The sequence below is a fragment of the Protopterus annectens genome, chromosome 1.part0, assembly GCF_019279795.1.
Source record: "Protopterus annectens isolate FY-2018-M chromosome 1.part0, PAN1.0, whole genome shotgun sequence".
NCBI classification, from domain to species: Eukaryota; Metazoa; Chordata; order Ceratodontiformes; family Protopteridae; genus Protopterus; species Protopterus annectens.
The window spans coordinates 1,205,785,154-1,205,805,936 of NC_056725.1; the positions used below are offsets into that span (position 1 = coordinate 1,205,785,154).

Below are 20,783 nucleotides of genomic sequence, written 5' to 3' on the forward strand. Positions count from 1 at the left end.
GCCTAACAATTCAAAATCTGAAAATCAGTGTTGCAGAAGTCCATACTTATCAATTTTACATTCTTTGTCAGAAAGTGTAGGATTAGATTTAACTACATGGTACAGATGTACGGTCAGGTTTGGGACGAGTGTATTAAAACTTAAAAGACTGAGGAACTTTATGTAATCTATCTGCCTTTTTAGGGGCAGGAGGCTGTTTATCAGGAAAACTGGAGGTAGTGGCAGAAACTTCCCCCAGTACTGACAACAAGGAGGAATGGGGACGGTTCAAGAGATTCCATTTTCAATAACTCAAGAGTATTTGATGAGGGACTGAGAAACCTCAGTGTTCTCCCACTGAAAATACTGGTGCATTCTGGAAATGGTCTCAAAGAAAGAGAAACCTTCACAGGGAGAATCAGATACCATACTCTCCTCTGAACATACCCCTCCCCCTCAACTGTCTAAGTTTCAGAAAAGTCCAGATGTTTGCTTCAATGTTGTTTTTCTGGCAAATCACTGAGGACTGAATTCAGAAAATAATGGCAGACATTTGAGTTTCAGACTTCATACCCTTCAGATAAGTAATGCAAATGCAAAGTCTGTTATTATCAACTTTCTACATTTATAAGAGCAATATTTAAAATTTTTTCCTATTTTGGGGCTTTTATCCCCCCATTATTTATGGTTTTGTCCAGACTTCTTGTGCTAAGAGGTTGACAGGTATGCCTCTGAATTTGAATCAGAAATCAGAGGATTTGCAAGTGTCCTTCATCTTCCTATTCAGATTAAGAATCTTAAATCTTTTCAGGAAAAGAGGTATCTCTCTTTCTTTTACCAGAAACCACCTTAAAAGAATGATCAATAACCTGAATTAGATCACGAGCCAGAAATAATAAACTATTCCTGCCCAGGGAAATTTCAGCAGGAGCAGATGCATGTTTAATTTTATGTTTCTTTTTAACTGGAAAAGTGGGCCAACAGTGTTATTAATGGCAGCAGGGGCTTCCCCAGGGATGGCCACAGCATTCTGACTAAACAGGAAAGACTTCCCCACCTCTTCTCCTAGGACCACCAAGAGTAGAGTAAGCTCTCTCTTGCGCACTGAGGGGAAACCCAACAACCGCAGAGGATGTAGCTAACCCCCAGTCCATAGTGGCTGTAGATGCTAGACCAAATGGATCAAGGATAAAAGATGAGTGGTCTGAGGAACCAACTTTGGTTACAGCAGAGTCACCCACCTGTGGCTGAGGCAAACTGTTAGCCTGTTGTGGTGGCAAAGGCGGTTTGCTTAACTTTTTATTTTTGTGGTTTGAAGAAGGACCTATTGTGGGACCTGTAGTTTGCTCCATGATCAAGCCAAAAATGGGGGTCTATTTCACTTTGTCAAAAAACCTATTTGTCGAAAACCTTTTTGTAAAGCCCTATTCGTTGAAGCCTTAATCCATTGAACGTTAATTTAAGCAAAATTCCCAGGGGAAAAAATGCTTGGCCAACCAAAGGAGAATCACAAAATTCATGAAATTTGAAACCCACCCAGGTAGGGGGCTGTGCCCCCCACAACTCCCCTAACTAAATACACCTACTCCAAGATCGCTCTACAGTGGGGAAAGGGCAAATTCCTGATGATGGTCAAGTGTTTTCCCCCGGGAAAATTTTCACTCAAATGAATGATCAATGGATTAAGGCTTCAATGAATACGGTTTGACAAAAAGTTATTCAACAAATAGGTTTTTCGACAAAGTGAAGCAGACACCAAAAATGGTGCATCTTTCCCAGGGAAAACAAGCAGCACAAGCCAGTAAAAATGTAAAGTTGTAAGAAGTCACTTTTTTCCAATAAAAACACATTAAAAGGCACTTTAATTCTCTTTATCAGCCCCCCAAAATAAAATAAACACAATTTTCAAGACAAAAAATATTTTAACTGTTTTAGCCAGAGCACTCACATTTAAAAGAAAAAGGTAACTCTCAAGACGGTCAGTTAAAAGACAAACTTCTAGAACAAGAATAACTTTCCTAACCAGGAAAGTACAGTTAAACAGTACATTTTTAAATGTGGGAGGCTTTCCCCGAAGGGAATTATCTGCCCAGCAATGGAATAGCACAAACTGATCATCAATCCTTGAAAGCCCTCAGTGGAGCACTCTCTTCGACAGCAGAAAAGTTATGAAGGGCTTGGCGCTCAAACATTTCTTTTAAGTCAGCTCAGCTCAAGCTGTCTAATGGTTTGGGTGTGTAGAAGTTGCTCGGAAGCTTTAGAAGCTGGCTGACTGTTATATCCTTGTCCTAATATAAACCATATAGCTAAGGCTACTGCAGCAGTGATCAATATGAAGAACACCTATGAATATTACTGAAACTCTCACATTTGCTACACAGGAAATGGTGGAAAACAAACTGGATCTTTTAAATAGCTGTAAAACCTAATTTTGTTACACACAGGAAGAAAGCTGCTCACAGCTTGCACAAGCTCTAGAGCTATAAGAGAGAGCAGACATGCCTGATGAAATTCCAAGGACTCTGAATAGTGGAAATACAGGTCCAAAATAGGAGAATATATACTTTTATTTATTTATTTTTTTTATTTACACTTTGTTAACCCAGGTTAGTTTTACTAGGCCAATTGTCTCTTTTCATAGGAGACCAGTGGTGGTATTCATACTGATTAGGGGAAATTTGGCCAGGGCACTAGGGAACTTCTTGTACCCTTTTTTGTCAATAACTGCCATGGGATCTTTTATATCCATCCGAGCAACTACCAACATGGAGCCACGGTTTAATGTCTCATCTGAAGGACGGCAAACTTACAAAGACAGTACCGTCCTTATGCTGCACTGCAATGTTGTTGTTGTTGTCTTTCGGCTTTTCCCGGTTAGGGGTTGCCACAGAGGAACTCCGGTCCGCCAATGACTGGCAGTAGATTTTCACGAATGCCGAGGTGCCAGCTCGATGTTCAACCTTCAACGAAGGCACGCCCATTTACACATGTCTTTCAAACGCCCACCCAACTGCGGGAAGGACATGCAGACTCCACACAGAAGGCACTCCCCGCACTCCAGCCGAGAATCGACCGGGAGAACCTCTTCCTGTGAGGCAACAATGCTACCGCTGCACCACCGCGGATGCACTGCAATGTCAGAACTGGAAAATTAATCCCACTACCTAGTGTGGGAACATGATCTTCCAGTACCAACGGTGAGTGCGATACTTGTTGAGCTACTGAAAATATATGTTAAATTAGGGGCTACAGCATGCACAAACACTCACACACAGGTAATAAGTGTGTGTGTGTGTGTGTGTGTGTGTGTGTGTGAATATGAATATGTATACATATAGTTTACCACATACTAGATGACTGTAGGTAAAAACTGACCTTTGTATTGTTGTCACACTTTGGTCGATGATGCACATTGACAGTTGTGTGATAATGGACAATCCCCAGGGTTGGGAATATGTCCTTTCCCCAGCGATTGTGTGATCACAGAATTATTATATATGATTAAAGGGCTATGGGGTTGTAGGAGGGGGATCCCCCATAAAAAAAAAACAAAAAAAAAACACTGCTTTTAACTTTCCACATTCTGAGGAGTAAACTTTATGTTTTGATGTTTCTTGTTGAAGTTGGCCACACTGACATTTCATTCATTTGAGGAATACCCCTCGATCCATAAATATATATATATATATATAGATATATATATACACACACACACACATATATATATATATATATATATATATATATATATACATACATATATCTATATACCTATATATATATATATATATTTACATATACATACACATACACACACACACTATGGTTGTTTTCATTATTTTCTGGTACACCCAGTTTTATAAAATATTCTCCAGCCCTATACCGAAATCGAATTGTTGATATTTTTCGAACTTACCTTAATATCTGGTGATATTCAACTCATGTTTTGCAGGGGGGGGGTAAGCCCCCCTGCACCCATCATGTCAGGGGAGTGCCTCCACACCCCCTGCATATTATATATTCCAACTCTGAGATTGTACTACAGTGAGAAAAGGGTACATTTCCCAATCCCCACTGCAGTGTGATTTGTTATCAGAACGTCGATTCCACATTAGCAAATGCATACTACCATTCACTAATGTGGATTTGAATATTTTCTGGATCGGCATTACGAAAACTTGAAATCAGCCTTTCGACCTTCCCAGCTTCGCATAAGTGCTAATCTGAATTTTGACAGTAAACCGTATATGTACACACACACACACACACACACACACACACACACACACACACACACACACACACACACACACACACACACACACACACACACACACACACACACACACACACACACACACACACAAACACACACACACACAGCCAGCCTTAGGCATAGGCCAACTAGGCGGCCACCTAGGGCGCCACTCTAACAGGGGCGCTTTTCCAGTATTTATTTAATGTAGTTAGACCAGGATGGGGGCACCGGGTGGTATGGTGGGGGGCATTATGGAGCCCTTTTGCCTCGGGCACCAGTTGACCTAAGGCCGCTCCTGCGTGACACACGCACACACACACATACACACACTTTCAAAATCTGATGTTTTCAGAGTGTACCCAATTTTGGGTCTCACAGTTGTGATAGGAAGCTGTGAGCAGGGATATGGGCAAACTGTACATATTATATGACGCTTCAGTGAGACAAGCTACATTATCCTCTGTACTCGAGAAATAGTACTTCTCTGCTAACCCATACGCATTTACTTTACTGCACTGGCCTTGGTCATTGACAGATCTGTGTTAAGTCACCACAAGTCTAGGCTGCTTCTTTACCTTCTCTGTACTACTTCCCAAAAATCATCCTGAGAAAGACTTTCTGAACTTCATTTAGTTGTTAGCCTTACAAGCAATCGTTTAAATCACTCAGTGAGATGAAAAAGCTACCACCAGTATTCTTACCCAGTATACTCCGTTTGCAGAGAGGACAGGTCTGTTGGAGCAGCAGCCATGGATCGACACAGTCCCTATGGAACTCATGGAGGCAGGGAAGCACACGCAGACACTGCAGAAGACAAGATACATCAGAATCACATTGCATTCAGTCTTATAAAATAGGTGCATAACACATCCACACATTTCATTATCAGCCAAGGACAATTCTGTTAAAATATGGGTACAAAGCATGTGTGGTTCACAAATTTAGCAGCAGAGCATCTGACTCGGGTTAAAATCCCTTATCCAGAGTAAAGTGTTGCCATCGGTTGAAATCATAGCTATTCATACCCAAACACTCGGCAAATGAATAGCAGGAGATGAATTACACTGGGGGAGGGGGTGAAGTGTGCATGCATGTATACGTGCACATGTGCATGAAAATGGAAAATATGCACATAGTTATATTCACTAAAAAAATTAAGCACCACAAAACATACCTACAGGATCTGCAAGACTAAGTGCAAGTGATCAAACTGATCCAGTGAAACCGAAGGTTACAGGTTCTTTGCTCTTACTCAGCAGCCTAATTTGCACCTGAGCCCCTTCAAAACTGTGCACATTATGACATTTGTCTGAGAAGGGCAGAATATTTACTTCAGGTAAGTAATGTCACCATTCAATGGAAGATAATGCAACCAAACAAAAACAAAACAATAAAAAGATGTTTAACAAGCATATGTTAAAAAACTGCTCTAACTATTGGAGCAGTAAGTCATTTCTTTGATGTTGATATGTTATTATAGGTTCATATGTTTATACTAAACCACTGGTATGTCAACTAATGCAGGTTTAACAACAATGTCATGAAAAAGAAACCCTGAAGGTGAGCTAATACTTCAGAAGAATATGGTAGGAGGTAGAGTTAATTTGGACAGACAGAATACTATTTGCTGGGATCATGCTAGATGGAAGGCATATAGGAAAAGCTAAAGAAGAGTGAGGCAAACAGAGGCATTGAGGAAAGAGGAGGACTGACATGTGATAGCATTTACTTGGCATAGTCAGAAGATTGCAGCCCGTGACACTTGGAATGAAACTGTGCATTTCCAATTACTCATCTAACTGAATATCTGTAGGATTTTACACTAATATGTTGAGGAAGCTTGTTCCACAGATGAAATAGGCACTGTGGGATAAATTTCTCACATTTACTTCTGAATCACTTGCTAACATCTTGGTGTAAAACTAAGTCCTCGGATACTGACTGATGACTTTTCTTTCACAGTCAAAGGAGATTGAAGGAGCGAGGACTGCATAGACCCTACAAGCACCAGAAAAAGGACAGGATTTTAAGTCTATCAGAATAACAGCAATTCTTTAAACCCTACGTTCTTTATGTTGTAAAACACTGGTGTCTTTCCAGCTGGGAAAGTTATTTAGGGCCAAACATGCCAAATGCTGCAATGTATTTTATGATGGGGTGAAAAAGGCCAAAGTAATGGGGAACTAGCATCTGAAAGGGAACCCACAACAGATGAGATGAGGTGAAAGAGGTAGAAGCATTTTCTAACAGTATTGGAGATATGCTGATATTTTTCAGAATACATTGCTTAAAAAATAACTTGCACAGAAACAAGCAGAGAATACATTGTTAAAAATCATGTAAGCTAGCCAGCCTGGTGGTCTAGAGGGATAAAGTCTTGACTACTACCTGGGTGACCAGAGTTCAATTATCACCTTGGGCATTTGGCAGAGTTAGCAAGAGGGATGGGAGTACCTGTTTGGGGGTGGTGCAGACTGCTTGCTGTAGCAATCCTTCTGAGGAAGACATGCATCATACGACCTGAGGACTGACATGTTGTTCACCAAACTTCTCACTGATGGTAGCCTTTACTAAGGAAAGAGATAGCAGCATACACTTGCAGAACATGAAGGAACTAAGTCCCATGTGGTGATTGCATGTCCCCCATCAGGGAATCTATCAAGGGCATAAGCAACCCTCCAGGCTGCTTGAATGGTGCTCCCTGGACAGCAGCTCTCACTCTAGTGGATATGGGGATGACCCCACATGGAACAAATGGACTTGAGTTCAATGGGGGGAGGCTTAATCGACGGCAAGCATGGGGCATAAAAACATTTAAAAAAAAAAAAAAAAAAACACAAATGCACGTAAGCCAGAAATAAGTTCTGAAAGCACTTATAAATTTAGGCTCCCTATGAACAATTTACTGTCATTAGTTGTGCTAAGCCTAGGCTGTCATGAACTGGGTACATTTAGACTTCAATAAGTATAAAAAAAGAGATGTCTGATTCAAAGAGGACCATAAATAAACAACTGTCAATGCTCAGAGCTGGACTCCACTGCAGGCAGAGTACGCTTTCAGTTATTAGAAGTATGGTCCACAAAACAACAAATCATACGATTTAAGAAAGAAAGACTTACAAATGTGCAACTTAAATTTGTGTTTTTCTGGGAGGGGCAGCTACTTGTCAGCACACTACTCAGCATCTGTAAATGAGAACTTCTTTTATGTATGGGGCATCGTTAAGGAATACTCAATGATGAGTTTAATGCATGGGTTAAACTTCCACCACTAATAAGAATACTAGGCACCCTCAATTAATACACCTTTCTTGTTCCATGGCCATCCCTCAATATTAAAATATTTATGTGCTGGCGCTAACTTGGTAGTACAGAGGTTTAAAGATTTGACTGCATCCCAGATGACCTCTGAATGGGCAATGGGAAGGGCTTAGTAGGAGTCAGCTGAAGTGGCAAAGGAGTGAGCAAGCTTGGGGTCCTGCTACTCAAGTGCCACCATCAAAGAAGGGAGGCACTGGCTTGAGAGGGTTTATGGACTGTCAAACTCATTCTCTGACAAACAGTTCACAGTACTCAGCACTGACCACCTGTCCAGTACTGCAGGCTCTTCACTGATGGTGTGCTGGCTGGCCCCAAAGATTTTAGGGCCAATGCAGAAAACTGTACAAACTATGGCCGATACCTGACTGGTTTCTTCCACTGAAAAGCCAACAAAGTTAGGGATTTCTGAAAAGCAATTTTCCCTTAAAGGGGACTGCCCCAAATGGGTGATAAGGTGCTGCAGGATGGAAGGAACAGAAAAGTTATATAAAACACTGAGAGGGATGTTGTGTGAAGGCTGAGCAGGGTAAAAATATAATATGCATACGTTTGCATAAGTAAATATATATGCATACACACACACAAGGAGGTGTAGCATGTACTAGCCCTCATTTTAAAAACTTGGAAAAAAAACACTGGTGGTTGTATGGACTGGTTAATATTCGACTGTGTGGCAATCTCAGACATAAAAGGATTAGTACATAAGGATACTCTATCCTTATGGAAAAGGACGTAAGGGTGTTTTGCTGATAAGGTCTGTAACTCTGAAATTATTTTTGCTGCAGTAATAGCTACCAAAAAGATTATTTTCCATACCAGATATTTCATATCACAATTCTTTGCAGGTTTGAAGGGTTTTTAAGCCAACCCTGAAGGACTAACATAAGGTCCCAAGGAGGTCTAAGAAGAAAAATCCTTTTCATGAAAACTGCATAACCTAGAAGTTGACAAGAAAAAAGATTTATTTCTTGTATGAAAATTGGAAATTGTAGCTAGTTGAAGTTTAACAGCAGAAAAACTATCTCCTTCTATTAAAAGATTACTGAGGAAAAGAAGAATGGTTGAAGTAGGTGCTGAAAAAAGGTCAGTGTTCTCTTTAAAGGTCCATAAAGAGAATCTTTTCCACTTACTTTTGTAAACCTTCTTAGTGGAAGCCTTCTGGGAAGCCAAGATAATGTTGCAGACTGGGGAATCAAGCCTGGACTGTCTTACTATCACTGGAATTGGAGAAACTATGTGGTCAGTTTGAGGGTGTGCAGAATGGGATGATGGGATTCTGATGGGTGAGATAGGAGGTCCCAAGTAGGCTCCAGTATGGAGAATGTTTGAGGTGAGACCAAACTCAAGGCCAGAAGGGGGCAATGAGGTTGACTTGAGCTCTTCAGTCTACTTGCTTTCTACAGAAACTTTGGGATCAAGGGGAGAGGGGAATAAGCACAGAGGAGACCTGGGGGACATTCGTGAGACACAGCATCCCTTAGTGACTCTCCCCAAGGGGAGATCAGAGTGAAATACTTGCTGCATTTGCTGGTGAGAGGAAATGCGAACAGACTGCAGCAAGACTGGCCCCAAAGGCTGAAAATTCTGTTTTGATACTGACTGATTGAAGGGACACTCATGAGGAATCAGAATGGACATGCTGAGTCTGTCTGCCAGTACATTGGTTTTCCCTGGTATGTGTGCTGCAACTAGAAAGCTGCATGAAGGTATCACCGATTCTTAGATCCTCATGGCCTCTCTGCACAGTGGGTAAGAATGCGTTTCTCCTTGTTTGTTGATGTGCCAGACTACTGACATGTTTTCCCTATGGATAGCAATAGTGCCTAGGAGGAGAACATCTTGAAAGGCTTGCAATGATAGAAGGGCTGCTCTCATCTCGAGGACATTGATATGCATCTTGGTCTCCAGGGGGGGGGGGGGACTACATGCCTTGGACCATCTTTCCCCTGTAATGCCCCCCCACCATAATTAGGAAGCGTCTGTGGTCACTGTGTCTGTTGGGGGGGGGGGGGAATGGCCTGCCCAGGAACATTTCTTCCGACTACATCCACCATCAGATATGATGTTTTTAGATTGGTGAGTTTTATTGGGAACAGATATAGACCGGTAAGTAATGGACCACTGTATCGCCAAAGTCCACTGGAGAATTTGCATGAAGAATCTTGTTAGATTGACTGGAATAATAGCAGCTGACATTGATCCAACAGTCTGCAACACCAATTTCACAGGAGGGGATAGGAGGGATAACAAGTTGTCCACCTTACTTCTCAAGGATTTGACTCTGTGAAGAGGTAGTAAAGCCATTTGGAGAATGGTGTTTAGCTGAGTCTCAATGAACTCTAGATTCTGCACAGGAGTCGGTATGGATTTGGTAAGATTTAATTCCCAGAGAGTTAGAGAACTGAAGCAGGTAATTTCTGTCTTGAATCAGTTGATGCCTGGTCAGGGCAGTGAGGAGTCAATTGTCTAGATAGGGGACACACCTGGAATCCTTTGAGCCTCAGGTGAGCTGCCATGGCTGCCACACATTTGGTGAACACCTGAGGGGGTTGTGGTGAGCCCAAAGGGCAGTGCTCTGAATTGGCAGTGAACGGATCCGAGCCAAAAGTGCAGATGTCTCCTAGAGTGCCTGTTTTTTGATATGATAGTATGCATCCTGGACATATATAAAGCACATACAATTCTCCTTGCACAGAAGAGGCAAGATGGACTGAACTGTAACCATTCAGAACTTTGACTTCTTCACATACTGGTTTAGATTGCTTAGAACCAAAAACAAGCCAGCCAACAGCCAAAGGTGACTCGCATACAGCAATAAACACAGAAAAACAACAAATGTGAGCCAACCAACATGGTGCAAGAGCTAATAAAAATAACCAGCCGAAATACAGGTGTAGATAAAAATAAAGGCAGCCAAATTTATTCAGAAAGGTTAGCGCTTTCGCAGGGTTACCGCTTCTTCAGACCAACATAAAAACTGTGTTAAAAATTCACAAACTTAAGACAAGTCATTGTAAGAATGAGCCAATCACATTAGTTCATTAACAACTATTAACATACGTAACCTGTAAACAATCATCTCTTACTCAACAGGGCAGGCTTAAGGGGACTCCACTGTTGAGTCCTGGTTGTCTATAGGCTTGTAAAGAGATGATCCATTTAAGCTCTCACATTTCAATATGATTGTTAAAATCAACCTTCCTAGCATTAGGATATAGCAATTGTAGAACCTTAAAATTAAAACAAGTATGCCCTGGACATTGCAAGGAATGATTAGCTAAGGCATTTGTCAACATTTTATTGCGTTTACTCCCCAAGTAATATGTATACAGTAGTATCAGATCTTTCTTTGCATGATGTTTTGTTAGTAATGCTAGTTGTTAAGACATTATTTACAGTCACCCCCAACCAGGCTGGCATAGATGCCATCAGACTGTTTTTATCTCACAATGGTAGTTTTACACATGGCATGGTGACAGTCATTTGTACATTATTGGACTTGATTTTATGCAACAATGTGTTTTTGTATGAGAATCAGTACTGTTTGCATCAAATGGGGGTAGCCATGGGTACTCCTTGTGACAAACAGCTATGCCAATTTGGTGTTGGCGCACTGGGAAGACGAACATGTTTATAACAACAATCCCTACAGACACCTTGTTAAACATTATGTGAGGTTTATAGATGATGTTTTTCATTTATGGGAGGGAAGTACGGAGGAGTTGCAGACTTTTATAGGATATCTTGAGAGTACCTCTGATTTTCTCAGGTTCACTGTATCTTCTTCTCAGATATCCATTGATTTCTTAGATGTTACCATTTCCAAGAACTATAATGGATCATTAGGAACACAAATGTACAGGAAACCCTGTTGGAGGAATGGGTTGCTGCATCATTCCAGTATGCATCCCCCATGTTTTCTCTAATATACTTAAGGGTCAATCATTGAGAGTATCTAGGCTTTGTATTGATGATTATACTTTTGAAGAAACTATGTATACAGTCAGTGAGGGCTTTGCTGAAAGGGGTTATATTCAGAGGCTGATAGTGGATACTAATAGGGGGGCTGTACAAAGTAGGCATGACAGGGGTACCCCCTATTTTTCATCTTTTCGGCACACCACCAGTCGCATTCATAATGATAAAACAATAAAATCCTCAAGAATATTTTTTAAATATTCTAGTAATGTTCAACAATTTTGTAGTATTATTAGAAAGAATTGGCCTATTCTTCTAGCCGATAGCAAAGTGGGGCAAATAGTGGGAGAGCAACCATCCTTTACTTTTAGGTATAACATGTCCATTAAAAGACTCTTATGCTATGGACCTAGATACCAGGTACCTTCAGCACCAGGAAAGAAAGGGACGTTTCCCTGCTACAGTTGTAAAGCTTGTTCTTCCATCTCTCCAGATTTATGCTTTATACATCCAGTAACTGGGCGTCTTTTTTCTCCAAGGTTTGTAGCCACTTGCAGGAGTATGAATCTGGTCTACCTAGCTACCTGTTGCTCTTGCAACAGTTTCTATGTGGGTACAACCACAAGACAGGTGAGGGAACGGATACTTGAACACTTGGGGAGTACACGCAATAAAATGTTGACAAATGCCTTAGCTAATCATTCCTTGCAATGTCCAAGGCATACTTGTTTTAATTTTAAGGTTCTACAATTGCTATATCGTAGTGCTAGGAAGGGTGATTTTAACAATCATATTGAAATGTGAGAGCTTAAATGGGTCATCTCTTTACAAGCCTATAGACAACCAGGACTCAACAGTGGAGTCTCCCTTAAGCCTGCACTGTTGAGTAAGAGATGACTGTTTACAGGTTGTTTAAGTATGTTAATAGGTGTTAATGATCTAATGTGATTGGCTCATTCTTACAATGACTTGTCTTAAGTTTGTGAATTTTTAACACAGTTTTTATATTGGTCTGAAGAAGCAGTAACCCCGCGAAAGCGGTAACCTTTCTGAATAAATTTGGCTGCCTTTATTTTTTCTCAGATTGCTTAGATTCAGAAATGGTCTTAGGTTCTCTGTCTTCTTTGACACCAAAAAGAAGCAGGATTAGGTTTTGAGTCCTAATTGTTCAGTTGGGACCTTCTGGGTGACTCTGTTTTACCAGCTTTTGGACATCTTGAGCTGCATACTCCCTTTGACTGGGTGGAATGTCAGGGAGTTTCCTCCTGGTCAAAGAGGTGGAAGGGAAAAGGGAATGTAATAACCTCTTGATATTATGCTTAGCACCCAGTTGTTGTTTGTAAGATTTGTTCAGGTGTCTAGGTGCAGGGAGAGATGACCCCTGACTGTACACAGACTGCATCCAGAGATGGATATTAGGGCAGTGCTTCAGGAGTGCTGACAGGGCCTGTTGGAAAAGGAATCTCTAAAGCCCTGGTTCTGTGGACCCCCTCTGCCCCTGGGGCAATGTCTGCTATTGAACCCCCCCCCCCCAAGTCTTGAAAAGGCCACTGAGATTTCTAGAACCAAATTTTCTGGTCACCATGTTGATTCCTAGAAAACATTCGTTGAGGGGTAGTAAACTTAATTCCGACAGCAGACAGGGTCTTTCTTTCCTGATGGACCGAACAAAGTGGAGTCATCAAATGAGGCATTCATGAAAGATGTCTTAAAAGGTTCCATGAAATTGCAAAGCCTCATCCAGCATGTCACCTAACGGCTATGCCTGAGCCAGCTGCTCGACAGCTGCCTTCCACTGTGTCGGATATTAACCTCATTGAGGAGTTGGCGACAGAAAAAAAGACTAGCCAGTTGGGGAGAATATCTTTGGCCAGTTGGGGAGAAACTTTCTGGAAGTCCTCTGCCAACATGAACTCAGTGAGAGAATTTGAAAGCTGTTTAATCAAATCTCTCCACAAACGGGTAGAATGTGCCAGGTAATTTAGTGATGTCAGTGTGAAAGTAGCCGAGTGTAAATGCACTTTCTGAATCTGTCCATCACTCTGGGCTCCCTGTTTGGTGGATGGACAGTGGACAAACATGGCATCAATGGGAATGCCCTTACTCCAAAGAAGTCTATCAGCAGGAGGGGATAGAAATGTATCTGTTCATTTGGAGACAGGTTCAACAGTGTGTGGTTCCTTCCACACCCAGTGGGAGACTAGGTCGATAAGCTCATCTGCCGGGGAGGTCACCCAAGATGTAGATGGGTCAGCCCCGAGAGCCTCCAGGAACACCGAGTCTTCAGGAGAAGAATTTTGGGAAGACCAGCCACCTTTTTGCCTAAGGATGTCCAAGATTTCCCCACAGGAAAGATCAGGTGGTGATCGGGGAGGTCCTTCGCATTCATCCAAGTCTGTGTCTTCCATGGGGGAGTTCATCTGCCTCTTCTTGCATATCCTCTTCTGAGGAACCTCCTCAGTGGGGTGTTCCAGAGAGGTGTCAGAAGACATGGGGAATTCCTGTGGGGAATATGTGCGGAGACTTTTTAGAACTGGCTGACCCAAAGGAACACCACTGATGGGCTCAGAGCTCAAAGCCGATGAAGGATGAGGGGGTAGGACCAAAGATATGACAGGATGGTTCTCTAAGAGTAGAGAAAACACTTTCTATGATCTGGAAGACAGACAGACTTGGGGAACCTCTCCATCCCCACTCATAGCTGAAGCAGCCAAGGTGGGAAGTTGGGGTTGGTACCTGATCTGCACCGACTGGATAGAATCGGACCAGAGCTGTCCAGGACCAAAATGCAAAGGGAAATGGATAGATAAAAAAAAAAAAAAACAGGAGGCAAACCTTGCCCCTCAGATCGAGTGCAGACCTCTTGTTTCAGAGACCCACTCAGATCCAAAGACAATGGACCAGAACTGGTCAGGAGCAGTCGGATCCAAGGAAGGACGCTTCCTTGGATCTGATGTTGATCTCATTGGGGATCTAGGATCCTTGGGCTCCAAAGCCAAGGGTCGGATTGGAGAAGGTGATGATTGTTTTCTGGCAGAAGAGCTCACGGATCCAGTACGGGATGGAGCTGGAATGACCTTCATCTGAATTTGTGCCCTAAAACAATTCTGCATCATCCTGTCCATATTTGCTTCTGAATAACTCCTACAGGACATAGACAAGGTAGACGAGGGTGGTCTGGAGTGTTTGGTGGGAGTCTGCAATATCTGGGAGGGCAGAGTCGAGGACACTGGCTGCAGCACTATATACAACGAATGGCCTCTAGTCACTGGATCCAAGAAAGAGGCAAGCAGAGTCGGAGAACTAGTCATCAAGGCCGAGACTGTCAGATCCAAGGTAGGCAAGGGATCTGAGGCAGGCCCGATAGTTACTGGATCCATGGTAGTGGGATTCAAAACTTTCTTGGACTTTGCTATCAGCTCCAAGGTGGCAGTATGGGACATATGGTGCCTTTGTCTTGGCTCCGAGACTGCCTGTGATTGTTTTGAGGGGGTCTGAGCCCCAGCAGGAATCAGGCCTTTCAAAATCAATTTATTCAGTTGATCCAAAACAGCTCTCAGATTAAATGTACTGCAAACAGAGCAAGGAGTGTCCAGATGGGCAGCTCCTAGGCAGTATATGCACGTCTTGTGGGCATCAGAGTTGGGAATCATATGCCCACAAGAAGTGCAGTTTTTGAACCCAGTCGGCTTGTCAGGCTTGTCCAACATTTTTTTGAACCACCAGATGAAAGGAAACTTCAAAAAACAAAAATCAAGAAGCACTGCAAACAACAGTATTTACACTAAGAAGAACAATATTCTACTAACAAGATAACTTCACCAGATAAGAACCTTTAGGATTAATACAATGAAGAAAAACTTTTTTTTAATAAAACTTTTAAAACTGTATGCCAAAACCATTAAGAAAGTCCCCTAAAGGAGAAATGTGCTCGCGTGCGCGCACACACACACACACACACACACACACACACACACACACACACACACACACACACACACACACACACACACACACACAAAGATGTCCCTCACACCAGCAGGAACTATGGGAGGAGCAAAAAACAATACCACTTTTCAGTACAATAAGAAATAAAGTTACCAAAGGTGAAAACTTATCACAAGACTTTCCAAAAATGGTAACATTTTATAGACAGGCTGGATCCTCTGTCTTAAAGCTATGGCAGCAAACAAGATCCGAGGAGTTGGAGAAGGACTAGGGCATTGGAGGTAAAGGGAGGAGCACAAGGCTTGGAACTGAAATCTTGTAGAATGCGGTTGAGTTGGATCCTAGGATTGGATCCTAGACTCATAAGTGAGGAAGAATGAAAACAACATAATCAGATGCACTGGCTAAGAACTGATGAAAGGTATATGACACTCATTTAATATTTACAGAAATTTTAGACAGTTTGTAGAGAAATTAAAGGTAAGTTCGTTTAATATAAACACGAATTGCAATATGAAGTGCAGGAAAACAGGCTTATGGTATATTTAGAGAGAGAGAGGGTCAGGGAAATAAATTCGATAGCAGTATGGAACTAAGTGAAGCAGAGAGAATAAGGAGGTATTAGGAATGAAAAGGTACTTGTTTACGTTTAGGGATACAGTTTAGTGTGGTTTTGAGCAAAAACAGAGCCAGATTTTAGCTAGGAAGTCTTTCAGACTGGTTTTAAAAGATTGGAGGAAGGGTACTGACCTGATGGATACAGGTAAAGAGTTCCAGGCCTTAGCAACCTTGAATGAGTACAGACAGTGCCAAACAGATTTGCTAGGTTTGTAGACAGACAGCAGTTTTTGGTCAATGGATTGCAAAGACCGCCTGGGAACAGAGTTGTGTAGAATTTTTTTAGTGCTGGACAGACAAACGGATGCTGGATACCTGTATAGGTGGTAAGAAGCTGTGTATATGTTAGCTGATGTGGCAGTTCTAACCAATTTAGGCTGTTCAGTGCTATAGAGTGGTGGGTTCTGAAAGGGGTATGTGCTACAAATTTAGCAACCTTGTTATAGCATTGTTCAAAATGTAATTTTTGTGAAGCATGGAGGTTAGTAAGGATGGGAGTGCCATAAAGAAGAATGGACAGGAGATAAGTAATGGTAAGTGTAGTTTCAATTACATTGTTGAGAAAGTTTTTGGCTCATTAAAGCATTCCTAGCTTTTGATGAGTCTTTTTTATGCAATTTTGTATATGTAGGTCGAATGTAAGATCATCCACTATCACCCCTAACAGTGTGCTATGAGAAGTGACTTCAGTGGTTGCATTACCAAGAGAGAGAGGACTTTAAATTTTGTTTTTTTTCATGATATAGGGATTTGGAGGAAAAAAGTAGTATTTGGTCTTTTTGGGTTGAGCATGAGTTGTGAGTTACGAAGCCATGTTTCAAAGGCTGTTAAAGCTTTCTGAGTAATTGTTTGGAGGTGCACCATTTTTTTAAACAAGAAACATATTTATTAAATTATCATGTATGACATAGGCAATCATATATTTATATAAATGAAAACAAACCATACTGACATAATTTCACTTGCAAATGTTATACATCACAAACCATATTGACATAAGTTTAGTTGCATTCTACATCACTTATAATCTATCCAGTCATTGTCAGTCAAACATTACATAGCTCATTCAAATCTTGCTTCTTTTAAACTTCATTCCTCCTCTGCATGTATTTTTCCCATAATTCCCATTTTCCCTATGTAATTTGTTCCCACACTTTTCTAAAGATCCCAATTCCAGTTGTTTTATCTCTGCTACTATATTCACTACTTGTAGTACAAAATAATTTCCTTAATTACGCCACTTAGGGAATCTTTAAAGTCTGATAATCCATTACACTTCCAGAAAATATGCTCCCAATTACCTTTTTTCCCCATTATACCTCCAATATTTGCTGTCTACCTGAGGAAAAAAACTGTTGGGAGTCTACTTGGGGAATACAAATAGCTATGTAAACATTTCCAAGCAAAGATTCTAAATCTTATATACTTGGTTGCATATTTGGGAAGCAAACATACATCCCCCCATTGTTTCTTTCTGAACTGCTTATCCAATCTCTCTTTTCCCAATCCTTTCTAACCTCTTCTGATTGATTCTTAAAGTTATCATGCAGTATTTTATATGCTCTACTAATTATTCCTTTTTTAACAGCAACTTCTGTTTTAGATTCTACTAAAATATCTACTAGTGCCGGTCTTTCACTTAGGACCTGCCTATTTATTTCTCTTTGCTTATACTCTAATATTAGTCACTGACAGGGAAGGCAATCTCTATCCTGCGGTCCAAATAAATTTCTGGCCTTTTCTCATTCTATTACATTTCCCACTCTAATTACTTGCTCCCAATACCTTGGTTCTTTTGCCAATTTTCTCAAATAAATTCCAGCCCCTTCTTGCCTATTGTCTGTATCTTTAATTGCAGTCATCCCTATTGGCAGAATCTCCTTTCTCCATTCCCATGTTAGCTTAGTTCTTAAAATTCTTTCTGCTATTTTATGAATGTAATATTCTGCATGGTTATGGGTGGGAGGTTGGCACAATGACTAAGGTATTTACTTTACAAACACAAGGTGCATGGTTTGATTCTAAGATGGGATAATTGGCTAGGCTTAAAACGGCCCACAAGGGCAGTCAGCCTAGTACTAATCTATGGACCAACTGTTACTCGCTTTATTACTGATAATAATATTACTGATTAATTGTTTAACTGAAGGATGTATATAAATGTGCTACAGAGAAAATGTAGATGTACTCTGTAAAGGCTTTCAGCCAAGGCGCCAGAGAAAAGTCACTGTATCTTGTGGAGAGAGAGGATCGTCTGTTTTAATAAACCAGTCTGTTTGGATTATAACTGTTTTGACTCGCTTGGTTTTGAAGAGATGTGGTTTTATAACTATCTGGTTTGTGTAGTGCTGCAGTTAATACAAATGAAATTTTTAATAGAAGGAAGAAACTGTTCACTGCTCACACTACTGTGTAAGGTCAGACGCCCTCTGCATGAAGACAATATTAAAGAAATTCACTACGAAATTGAAGGCAGCCATAAAGACCCATGACGTCAGGTTAGCATTTGCTAACTTTTCCATAATTGTGCTTCCCACTCAAAACTGAACGACACTGCTAACACACTAGCAATTTTGTTTGAGGCCAACTTCTCCTCTGAAACTATCATCCCAACTGTAGTCATTCTTATGTCACTTCCCACTATCATGATCACTAAGGAATCATGTCCTTAAGGTACTCTCACACACCAAAAACACTTCTTCCATAGGTCCTGCTAATATACTGGGATGCCTAATAAACTGAGTCAAACATGCATTCCACTGATGTACTCCTTAAACTGTTTACCCTAAATATATCAACAGTCTATGTCCCTGGATCCGTGTACATTGAAATAAAGATGCCACTTCACAACGGTGAGATCCATCAGCCTTATAAGTCTTATCTGTAAAGTGATGGACGGCATCATTACTGAACTCTTAAATCACAACACCAAAAATCTGATTGTGCTCGACCCACAGCAATTCAGCTTTATAAAAGGTAGGCCATGTCTGCTAAAGCTTGAAAAGATCGTGTTGGACAGTGGGAACACTGTCCATGCTGCCTATCTTGAGTTGGCCAAGGTATCTGACAACATACCACTTAATGAAATTGTAAATAAGCTTATGGCATTAACTAGTGTGCTAATATAAATAGCAAACTGGCTCAATGACAGAACCAATGTTGTCAAAGTTGGTGGTGTCTCTTCAATGAGAAGGCGACAAGTGATATACCCCAGGGACCTGTGACAGCCTCCTCCTGTTTGGCATCTTTTTCTCCAATCTCAAAACTGATAATTCTGATCTCTGTTTTACCAGATTCGCTGATAACTGCAAGCTGGGTGTAGTTGTCAACTCAAGACACGAATACCCTTTCAGGAAATGGCAAATTGCTTTAACATACTGCCTCGATTAACACCCTGGGTTGATAGTTCCCTTTCATTTGATCACTATATGGCAACTGCAGTTAGGAATTCTTTCTACATCTTGGACCCGATGTATAAAGGCAATTCTTCTAAAACCAAACGGGTCATTGTTCTCTTGTAATGTAAACTGGTCAGATCCATTATAGAATATAATGCACTCTGGTATTTACCTTACTGTTCACATAAAAAAACACTTTAAAAACTGCAGTGACTCCTAACAAAAATTATCTCTGGTCTGAAAAACCTTAGCTACCAGGAGGGACTGGAATCATTGTCCCTGTACTCAGTGTCACATGGGCTACTGAGAGGGGATCTGTGATTTGCTTACCTTATCCTCAGGGATTCTGCTATTCTTAACCTCCTTTTTATCAGTACGTCAAATAGTACAGCCAACAGTAGAAAGTACAGTTGTGTAAAATCTTACCATAAAGGTAGTGTTCTTCTTGTCACTGTTGCAATATTCATTAGAGATCCCATGCTAAGGGCGGCCCGACATCCAGCCAGTTTACCAAAGCCTTAGGTTGCTTTAAATACACCATATGCCACACATATGCTTCTTGCATAACGTAGGATATAAAGATGATGCCCAGACATACTATCCTCAGAACTGAGAGCCCCAGTAGGAATGCCAGTCCAAGGGGGGGGGGGAGAGGTAACCAGTACATAAAGAACAGAAATGGACTAGGGGGAGGAGGGAGGGAGTGAATACTGCAACAGTGAAGAGAAAGACATCTACTATTATGCTAAGATTTTACACAGCTATACTATGTCCTTCCATTTCATTGTTGCAGTATTCATTACATTAGGGAGAGTGTCAATGCTCAGGAAGAAACTTGTGAGGAAGAGGGACCAGCAGAGCCTTCTAGGAAACCATGAAGGATGGCCCTAGCAAAACCAGCTCCAACTCATCCAACTTGTGGTACTTGGTAACTGTATGCAGAGAAGTCCAGGTAGCTGCCTCAAGAATACAGCTAGTATCCAAACACTTGAAAAAAGCACCAGAGTAAGTCACCGCTCTAGCAGAATGAGCCTTAACAGAATAAGGAAGGCTCTTACCATGAAAAGGATAATAAAAAGAAATAGCTTTTGAGAGCCAAGAAGAAATAGATTGCTTGGATACAGCTAATCCTAAGGACCTAGGATGAAAGGAAACAAACAACTGGTCAGATTTCAACATAGTCTTAGTCTTTTCCAAATAAAATCTGAGTTGTCTATATACACCCAATGTGTGCAGCACCTTCTCACTGGCAGATTGTGGAGAAAAAGAGGGCAAATGAACAGACTGATTAAGGGACAACTCATTCACTATTCACCACCTTGGGCATAAAAGAATGATTAGTA

The 20,783-nt window shown here is 41.2% G+C and overlaps 1 protein-coding gene across 3 annotated transcripts in view; it reads right to left on the reverse strand.

Annotated features, from left to right (window-relative positions):
• Nucleotides 1–20,783, reverse strand: part of RNF215 (ring finger protein 215) — a 146,216-nt gene that overhangs the window by 34,928 nt on the left and 90,505 nt on the right. For 2 of the 3 annotated variants that reach the window (XM_044065605.1, XM_044065598.1), the window contains exon 9: nucleotides 4,939–5,041. The exons of the other annotated variant lie outside the window; for it this stretch is intronic. In XM_044065605.1, coding sequence (XP_043921540.1) covers nucleotides 4,939–5,041 — 103 coding nt within the window. The remainder of the gene's footprint in view (nucleotides 1–4,938; nucleotides 5,042–20,783) is intronic. 3 annotated transcript variants of the gene reach the window in all.